The sequence below is a fragment of the Diadema antillarum genome, unplaced genomic scaffold (assembly GCF_040938485.1).
Source record: "Diadema antillarum isolate AM-2024a unplaced genomic scaffold, OU_Dant_1.0 scf00000086, whole genome shotgun sequence".
NCBI lineage: Eukaryota > Metazoa > Echinodermata > Echinoidea > Diadematoida > Diadematidae > Diadema > Diadema antillarum.
In genome coordinates this window covers 821,200-832,268 of record NW_027270975.1, presented here as the reverse complement: position 1 = coordinate 832,268, position 11,069 = coordinate 821,200, and the positions used below count along the sequence as shown (strand labels likewise).

General features: G+C 38.0%; 1 protein-coding gene across 1 annotated transcript in view; it reads left to right on the top strand.

Moving 5' to 3' along the window:
• Window positions 1-11,069, top strand: part of LOC139717933 (NEDD8 ultimate buster 1-like) — a 68,080-nt gene that overhangs the window by 15,586 nt on the left and 41,425 nt on the right. The window contains exon 9 of the mRNA XM_071629418.1: window positions 2,606-2,853. Within this exon, the coding sequence (XP_071485519.1) occupies window positions 2,606-2,853 (248 nt within the window). The remainder of the gene's footprint in view (window positions 1-2,605; window positions 2,854-11,069) is intronic.

The following is an 11,069-nucleotide window of genomic DNA, read 5'->3' as shown; positions in this document are numbered from 1 at the left end:
CCAAACCCTTTACCTGATTTTCATTTTATTCTTCTTTCCTGTCCCCTTTTCTCCTGTCTCCACTAGTGCAACTTCAACTTCAACCTCACTGCTTCCCCTCAATTATCACCATCTGTCTTCCTTATACTCCCCCCATTTCCCTTCCCTCTGCAACTCTCCTCTTTCTAGGCTCTTCTAGGCAATATTCCCTGTGAGGACTAAGAACACATGGTGTTACCACAACCCTTTCTCCTTTAAGCTGTTTCTTTTTTTTTTTGTCTAAAATTCAACTCTATGCCGCTAACGTGGGATATTCTGTCATAATACATGAGGGCTGAATATAAACTTTCTGCATTTTAACTCTTCCTGCATAATATATCGTTTGAATTAATACCCATAATTGATTTGTTTGCTTTTGATTTAATATGAAAGTACATCCCCTGTAATAGAATTTATGCTATAATAAGTAGATCTTATATTTAACCCCCCCCCCCCCCCTCCCCCACCAAAAGAACAACAGTTGTACTTTTGATTTTCCATGTACCTTTTTATATCAGTAAGCACAAAGTGCATTGCTCAAATATTATACCAATATGTGTTTGGACTACTAGTACAATGTACAGATATATATCATGTAAAATAGCATGACTTCAGTGCTGAACCTGCAGTGCTGCAGAATATGAGTCTCGTTTTGAATGTAAACATAATTTTGTTGTCATTCACAGAAAAAACAACAGAATCCACAATACATGTTCCAATTTGTTGGATAAAAGATTAATTAAATGAGCAGTGTATGTCATTCACACAGTCATATCATCGTTTCCAAAGTTTGGGTGTATACTGTGGACAGTGGATGGATGTGGAACATTTTGTGCATGTATGTGGTGATATGTTAGTGATGACTAGTATCCCCATTCCACAGAAACTTATTTCTCATCGGTCAGTCATCAGAAGCAAAGTTTGTTGCGTCTCGCCACCAACCAAAGTGGATCAGATCATGTGCACAATCTGATGAATCAAACTTGTGTTGGTTGACTGTCAGGTCAGTGTCAGACATGCCGTGCTTGATTCCTCATTGGACGATCTTGCCTCATCGGATCATCCATCGCCCATCATGTCTGATACTGACCTGCTAGTCTACCAACACAAGTTCCATTCATGAGACTGTGATCCAATACACTTTGGTTGGTGGCCAGAAGCAAATAACTTTGCTTCCGACAAGTTACCGATGAGAAAAAAATCTCTTTGGAATGGGTATAGCATACGAGAGCTTAATGCCACATGCATGTGTGTGTTTGTGGGTAAAGGCACTTAATTTTATTGTGAGGAACAACGGTGCGTTATTTAATTCTGCAGTTCAAAAAAATAACAAAAAAAAAATATGGATCATACACTGGCTAGATTGAGCACTGTGTTGTACCATACAGCTACTATAAAATTGTGGACGAGGTGTTATTTCCTTACAGCGGGTCTCACTCTAAGAGCAGCATAATACATTTCCTTGTAGGGGAGAAACATCAGGTCAGAAGAAATTTTCTGATATAGATCTTATGTCAATGAGAGTTTTGGTTTATTGAGTTTCCCTTGTATATTGCCAAAGCTAACACTACTAAGTTGAATAACTGTTCAGACTATCAAAGTATTACTCTACAAAGGACAATTTTCTTTTGTATCTTGATGTGAGAAGCCAGCCGATATTATGATTGTTACTCACATTGTATATTGTATTATGAAGCAGCAAAAGTTGACTCCACAGTAAACAATCATGTGGACTATTCCTACTGTATTGGACAATTGCCTTTGGTGATACATGGTTTGTTTGTTTGTTTGTTTGTTTGTTTGTTTGTTTTTAGCATGTGGTTGTTTATTTATGTACATTGAGTCGACAGCAGCACTGAACTTCTACTTCAAGACGATTGAAGATTTAATTTTTATTGCAAATTATGTCTGTAATACTCAGACATGCATAGTTTGCTGGAGTGTCTCCAAGTTTCATTATCTATCCTTGCTGAATTTATTACTTTTTAGACTCACAAAGAAAAACATAGATTGCTATAAAGTGAACTGTTGTTATAATAAACAGTATTCTTTATTCCACATAACCTTAATATTCCTGTCATACTGAATCAGGAAAAAAAAAACACTTTTTTTTTTAAAACCACTGTTGCATTCTCAGTTAAGAAATATCACCTTTTCATTTTGGTGTGTTGGTATTACACTGTATTTCTAATCAAGATGAATGTAGTCTACTAGTACATTAATTTTTTTCATTATCTTTGTGACAAAAATCCTTGTTTTAACCTGAAGCAATAATTACTGTTAATTGATATGGTGTAGTTCTCATCATGGATAAATCCTGCAGAAGCAAAGTATAGAATGTCTGGTCAGACCTTGCATTTGATTGTGGAGTTGGTGTGTAGATACATGTATACACTTTTTTTTTTTTTCAAATCACCAAAAAATAGAACCAATATAATACATGTGTTAGTTGGATGAACTCTTGCTGGCAATTCGCTTTCATCTCTTTCATTGATATTTGCCTGTGCTGATTATCTACCCTGTATATTTAATTTCATGTCATACTGATGCTGCTATATTCTTATATCACACCCAACTGACATTGTTTCTAAAGGCTGAGAGTATCTTAACATCACTACAAGTAGATGAGAATAAACTGATGCAGCTAATGTCCATGGGGTATGACATGGTGGAGTCCAGGCTTGGCCTTAGAGCTGCTGGAGGCAGTGTATCCCATGCCGTCACCAAAATTATTGAGAGGAGAGAGAGAAAGAGGGAGATCGCAGAGAAGGAAAAGGAGGAGGCCAAACGGAAGAGGCAGCAGAGGAGGATTGGGAAGACTGCTGATGGAAATTGGTGAGTGTATTATTGTGATTATATAAGAGGATGTACTGGGAAACAAGTACATACTTTTACTTTGATGTTAATTTATGATTGGAAACAGGTCAGTAAACAATGGGATAAGGAATGCCTGCTTTGATAAAAATGTATTCAAGTGAGATATTTTTGGTTCATACCAAACTGACCTGCACATGCTCTGTCAAAAGTAAGATCAGTCATTTGCTGCCAAAGCACCACTGTTACGTGCACTTTGATGGCAGAATCTCCAATACATATACCCGTGGGCCTAATACTGATGTTAATGGACAGTAAAGCTTGCACAATTTGACATTGCGTAAGTTGCCAAATTGCATAAGTCAACTGAATTCATTCTTATGAAATCCTGTATGTTTGTCTACATTTTTGCAAGTCGACTATTTCCATGTCTACACGAGTTCTTCCTCCAAACTGGGGAAGTTCTGTCTAAGTTGACGGGTATTTTTGTCTTTATAACAAGACACGACAAGAACACTCAATCATTAGTAGTGTGGTTCAGTTCTCTATGGTATTTATATCCATGATTCAACATGTTGCATGCAGGCACCACTTGAAGTAGGTGTGTGTGATTGCGTCTTATGTAAACTAACTTATGTGTGTGTGTGTGTGTTCGTGTGTCTCATGCGACTTGATGTGGGCTGCGTGGTCAGCTCTTTCTCACTGTACCGCATTCAAATTGGAATGTGGGGGGAATTGAAAAACGTCTTCACAAGCAGGAGTGATGATTATAATTCATAGCATTGTTGCAAGTGTTGACCAGGGGGGCATTTCATTAGGTGTTTTGTCAAGAAATTTTTTTTCTGACAAACTGTTCTAGGCTACTGAAATCCTTGCATCTGATCAGCCGACAGGTTTGTCGCACAAAACGCTTCATGAAATGCCCCCCAGAGACAGTTTCTATCTGCCTGCTTAACAGAAGTGAGACATACAGTGTAGGCATCACTTTGCCGTTGTCAAAGTCATCAACAGGTTATTTGGTCTACTCTCTATGTATGACTTTGAGCTATGACCACCAAACAAGCATCACAGGTACATAACCTAAAATCAGCGTTCAAATTTGAATATGGATATTAAAATCCAACAAGAACAAAAGGTCAAGGAACTTTCCCTGGTAAGGGCTCTAGGGTCTACTCAGTTTTGTGGTGTACTCTTATTAACTTTTCACAGATGTGAGCTATGACGCATTTGTAGCACAAAACGCTTCATGAAATGCCTACATCAAAATTCATCTTAAAAAGATAAATAAAAAGCAAAACATGAAAAAACATTGGAATACATAGAGAAGGTAAAAAAAAAGAAAATACAATACTTCAGAAATTCATTTTGATGGCACTTTTTTTTTTACAATTGCAACTGATTTACAGCAAAAAGTTTGATTTCATGCATACAGTCGTGTACATTGTTCAAAATTAGCATAATAAATTACCACATATACTTTTTTCCATTGTAAATCAACTCCTCAGTTTTGCAGATTACATCACGGGCAATGTATGTGTAATCATGCAGTCGACAGCAAAGATCTGGAGGGGGCCTGGGAGGTCCCCCCCCCCCACACACACACACACACACTATCATTAGCCTGGCCTAGTTAGGGTTAAGGACAAGTTCATCTTAATATATAATTGTACATGTGGATCGAGTGAATGCAGCAATATTAGCCGAATTAATCAGTGAAAGTTTGTGGAAAATCCGACAATCAGTCTAAAAGTTGAAATGAATTTCTAAGTTTCAGCGCAGTCACTGCTAGATGGGAAGACTAAGGTACAGTATATGATGTCACATCATGCATACAGCAATATATACAATGTAAGGAAAATTAAGTATGCATTTCCTTGACTTGTTACTGACATATGTTATGGGTAGTAATTTTCCCTCTGTGTTCTGAAAGAGGCAAGTCAGGTGCTCTTTTATTATGTGAGAAAAGTAAAAATACATTGTATGTTGAATTATTTTTATCTTTTCTTTAGATTATTCTATGCCTGTGACATCACAAGCTGTTAACAGTAGTAGTCTTCTCATCCAGTGATGGCAGCATTAACACTTGAAATATTCATGACTTTTGAACAGATTGTCAAATTTTCCTCAAACTTTCACTGATGTGTGTACTAATATAGCTGCATTCTCGCAATCCCTATGTACATGTAATTAGGCTGATCTTGTCCTTTAAACCTGTGCATAACTTGGTTTATAAAATGGTTCAAAGAACAATTTTTCATTTACCTTTTGGGTTAAGGGTAAATACCTGTCAGCTACATGTTGAACTTGCTCTGAAGCCAAGATGTTTGAGGCAATGATTCCAAACACACTGAACACAAATTTAAAAGTTGTTAACAATAAATACGTGATTGAGTGCACGCTGTTAAAAGCATACATTTGTGATGTCAGTGAGCACAGTACGGGAAACACAACTGAATGAACAAAGTCAAGCATTTGAGCGATGACATCTCTGAGCAGTCGTTAGTAGTCGATAGGCAATATGAAAGACTAGTCACATGACTGCTCTCAGTCAATCATTTGATTAGGATCCATGTCACCATTTTACTATGTAAAGTTGTATAATAGTAAATGAAAACTCATATGCACCAGTCAGTTACTCTTCCTGTGACATTTTAATTACAAAATCATCAATGGTACACACATGTTCACAAGCATAAAATAGCATAACTAAACTAAAGCAGTTTGATTTTGTGTCATGTAGTCTCCACAGATGTCAGCCAGAGTACTGAAGACTGCTAGTAACAGGCTGGCTGAAAATTACAATCAAGTAATTTAAACCTGTTATGAATTAAAGATTGTAGTAGAACTATAACAAACATGTTCAGCAATACTGTGCAGGGTGGTCCACAGCTTGACATTTAATAGCGAGTTGCAGAGAAGATTATACAAAAGTATTTGATATTGTGTTTGAATTGAGAGTACAAGAGTGAAATTTCCCTTGACAGAGATACTCTCTCGTGCTATCTTAACCTTACCACACGGGATAACTTTAGTAACTCAAGTGCAACACACACGTTTAATAGATTGGGCTGCCTCCACACCTCAGGCAATCACTATCTGTCATACATGCTGATAATGACTCTTCACCTACATGTACCTGTACATTTCAAGTTTAGTGATCTTGACTTAAGACCTTAAACCCTCTCTCCCTAAATAATATAAATTTTTGGTTACTTCTACCCATTACACCAAATGAAAGTACATGTATCATTAAAGTTACACATATAGAGCAATGTACAGCACAAATTTCCTGAGCTCAGGTAAGAAATAACCAGGCAGGATTCTGTAAAGGGAAGGGGATGCGATGACAAGATACCCAAGGTACAATTGTACTTGCATTTGGAAACATCATAGAACAATGTACAAAATGGCAGAAGCAAATACAGTATCTATCACTTTGTCAACTTTGAAATGGCCTTCTATAACATACACTGAGAAGGCCTCTGGAACATTTCAAGGATGCATGAAATCCCAGAGCTTTTATAAGTAGTGGACTTCATTAATACCTTCTATGCCAACTTCAAATGCTGGCAGGGAACAGAACCGAGTATTCCGGCATTACAAACTAGAAATGTCGCTATGGCGACTGATGCCTCCGCCATAATGCATGATTCTCCCAATAGGCGTATAGTACAATCTCTTCACAATGTGTGATCCATGACAGTTTCACATAACTGGCAAAATATTGATATGACAGGTTTGTCAGAAATGACTTGAATGTTCACTTTCCTTGAACTGGGTTTGCTATAATTGTCGAAGAGTGCAGGTACACATGTTTGGGGAATTGAGAATTTTTACTTGAATTCTGACCGACCCTTTTATAAGTTTGTGCATTGAGTAATTTCCAAGGTATGAAGAAAGAGTGTAATTACAGTACAAAATAGATTTTTTTTTTTTTTTTTTTTTTTTGGGGGGGGGGCATTGAAACCTGGCCTTTGAACCTTAACATTTGACCTTTGACATTCTGGCTGGAAATTTCCAGGAGAATCTCCATTAGGTAATGCATGTATATATTAAGTTTGAAAACTAATAATGCAAGCATTTGATATACTAGTGTATGAGGGAAATAGTAAAATATTGAGGAGTTGACCTTGACCTTTGACCCCATGACTATATGTGACCTATGACCCCTAAATTCCCTAGATAATCTCTGCCAGTCAGTACAACCGTACATGCGTATGTACCAAGTTCCATGAAGATACATTGAACCATTTGTGAGAAAAGTGATATTACAACATTTTCACCTAACCTTTGACCTTATGACATGAAACTCTCTGGAGAATCTACGCAGTAATACATGTCTACACCAAGTTTCAAGAAAACACCTTAGGCAAATGCATAGATATTGGGAAATAGCAACATTTTTAGCATTTGACCTTGACCTTTTGACCTTTGACCTCTTGCCAATGTCACTAAAATCTACTCAGCTAATTGTCCCATCATACATCATCCTTGGACCAAGTTTGGTGAAAGCTGCTTCATCCAGTATTGAGTTATCACGTAAACATATAAATTTCAGGATTCGACCTTGATCTTTGACCTTTGACCTCAGTCTGATTTCACTAAAATACTAATCAAGTAATTGTCTCATCATACATCATCGTCCGACAAAGTTTGGTGAAATTTGCTCGATCCAGTCTTGAGTTATTGCGTAAATGGATACGATTTCATTTGACCTTGACCTTTGATCTTTGGCGGATTTCACCCAAAATCGAATCAACTAATTGCCCCATCATACTTTATACTTGGACCAAGTTTGGTAGAATTCAAGTCTATATTACTCAAGTTATCGCGTAAACGAAAGCGGACGGACGTACGGACAACCCGAAAACATAATGCCTCCGGCACCACTTCATGGCGGAGGCATAATAAAAATCAGTCAGACAAGGTTGTGTGCTGTTAGTATTGCTATCGACTGGGTAATGTGCCTTACAATGGCACATACAACTAGAGGTATGCTGGACCTTTTTTTTTTTTTTTTCCATGAACGAACCTTGATTTTTCTGTTGATCTGGATCTGGTTGCACACGTTTCGCTGACACAGGCAAGAAAAAACATCATGTCTCTGCTACTTTGCACAGCAAGTTGGCCTTACAATAAACAAGAGGAAATCTGAAGTGATCATGCTAACCACTTCAGATCCATAACCTACACATGAGTATGGAGAAGCTCACACCTTTGGACATACCTGACTAAAGATATGGCTTGTTATGATATTTTTGATTAAAGTTAAATTGACTTTTCTCATCAACCCTACACTTCTGTCTTGTCATATTTATGCAAATAACTGCTAGCTGAAGTAATGACTGAAAGTGACATGTTTTGCAATTAGCACAGTGACCATTTATCTCAGTCATTTCATTGGAATAATAACATTGTTGATTCAGTTGTATCCTTCCTCCATAATATTACCACTGGAAATTCAAGGATAAAGTTACAGCAGATTTTTTTTTTTTCTAGTTAAAGTTAAATGACCAGTGACCTTAAAGGATCTTCCCAAAAATCTCATCAGCACATCTAAACCTTATCATGCCACAGAGCTGGGCTAAGTACAGTGCACTCCCGTTACAACGAACACGGTTATAACGAAATTTCGTTATAACGAAGTAATTCTCCTGGTCCCAAAATTATCACCATTAAAGTCTATGGTACAAAATTCGCTTATAACGAACACGGTTATAGCGAAATTTCCGTTATAACGAAGTCTTTTCCGAGAGCCACAGACAAAGAAAAACAAAAGAAATGTGCTCCGTTATAACGAAATGCGAATTACTTTCGAAAATATGTATATAGCGGAACAAGCATTTATAGTGTCTCTGCATGGGTGAACGCTTCACACCACTGTGTATTCGCTCCATGTGTCACGCACAGCTTCTGAGGGGAACTTGCGTTTATTATTGTAATACAGTTATCCCATCACATTTCACATAGCTTTCCAGTGTATGATGAGTCTTCAGCAAACAGGACGTGGTTTCCTTGTTTTCGTTATATACATATTGTATTTGTTCGGTTATAACGAAATTTCGTTATAACGAAAGAAAACTGCCGGTCCCGAGCATTTCCTTATAACGGGAGTGCACTGTAGCAAAAAGGGGGGAAAAAAATCGAAGGAATTTTTTAGCAAGATCTTACAGCTGGCCAGCCAACACACAGAGACAACCCAACATCCTTCAAGGCAGAGACATACAATTCTCTTGGCATGAATGTCAACAACATACAATGTATTTGACACACTGCAAAGTTTGTTCTTTTTTAAGTATTTTGTCAAATTTTGGCAAAGGAGCTGTAGACTGCCACACAAATTTATATTGCTTCTTCTGGATGACCTACTGAAACAATCTCTTCTGGACAACCCTGCCAGAAATGTTATACAGTACTTCTCATAGCCATTAACTTTAGGCTTAACAGAGTATATATTATTCTTTCTCTTCAAAATGGTTTATCAACTGTAAGACAACACAGCAAATTAACTGTTTCTTTGTTGAATTATTATGTACAGTGTGTAAGTATGATTTGATGCAATTTTATGTTACAAACAATGCTTTGAAAAATTTATAAAAATCTTGAGTGAACACTTTCATTACACCAAGGCAGAATGGCCCATGAAAAATATCTTACAGTGAACAGTGATAGCAACCAGTAACTTGAAGTATGCCCCAAAGACATTCTTAATGTCTGCAACGTAAACCATCATTGTTTACCAAAACTATGTAATACACTGTATGTGTTATCTATCATGAGGAGGACATGAGGACGAGATCCTTCTTGTGGCAACAAATTCTGTGCCACAAGAAAGATGCCCTCCTCATCCTTCCGTTTGTCTCCATCGTCCAGGAAAAGATTACTTCTATATCTCCGATGGCTGTCAAACTGGGCTTCCTCGTTGAGGAGTTATCTAACATTTGGTTCTTCAACAAAGTTTGCTGTACAACTCACACGTCATCCTGCAGACTGACTGTGGGGACCAGTTGTCAGACTTGACATCCTAAGATATTCAAGCTAAATACATGTAGTGTACATCACTTAATAGGTACAAATGAAATGTGCAAACAAAACATGATTGAGAGCTACTGTACATGTATGAAGTCCCCCAAATGAGCAGGGTAATAGTAATGTATGCCATAATCTACAGCATGGAGTGCCTGTCATGCCAAGGAGCTATACAATGTAATATATTTTGTTAAATTTTGATGTAATTCTGTGCTTTGAAAAGAACGAGTTGTATTTTGTGGTGGACAGAAGATCCATCTGCAGAGACTCCAACCCAAAGCACCTTCTGATCTGGAGATTCTCCCGCCTGAAACTCCTAGCAAACGGGAGACTCCAACTTGATGTGTGCGAAGCGCGAAGTTCCTAGGGTTCTAGATGCTTTCTGGTGCTACCTAAGGCTTATTTTTTAAACATACGATAGAAATAAGTAAGAAATCCTTTCCAACGGGAGACAAAGAGCCAGGGCGGGAGAAATTAAATCTCAAGCGGAAGAACGGGAGATTTTGCAAAAATGGGTTTTCGGCGGGAGATCTCCCGTCGAAAACGGGAGAGTTGGAGTCTCTGCATCTGTTCTCTAATGCTACATTTACACCATGTTCCCAGCGGCCATGGCAGCCCTGTTTGCCTGAAATGTACTATGCTGTGGGTACTGTAGGAAAGATATTATCCCCCCCCCCCACCTTTGTAATCTAGTCTTATTCAATCCAGTTGTTGCTCAAAAGAGCATTTCAGTTCTGAGTTCACATTCTCACAGCATCTGGTTAGGCTAGACTGCACATATTGCTCATTGTGGCCAACTACAGAATGCCTCAAATTTTTGTGATGTCCAATTATGAGCTGTCACACTTTGCTGCATTCACCCCGTTTTATTGTGGGGGTGCTGTGGCATAGTGGATAAGACTTCCGACTCCCGAACGGAGGACCGTGAGTTCTAATCCCGCCCAGTGCTTACATCCTTGGACAAGATATTTTTACCCACAATGTCCCTCTCGACCCAGGAGTATAAATGGGTACCTGGCGACGCTAGGGTAATAATAATAGCAGGGCCCTCTGGTAGAGCAGTGGCAACACTGAAGAGGCTACCCTGGGTAAATAAGACCTTATTATTATTATATTATTATTATTTATTACGGCCTCTTAGGTTTCTCATCAGCACTTTGACTGCTTTGGCAAATTTTCTGACAGTTTAAAAGTCTGACATGGCCTAC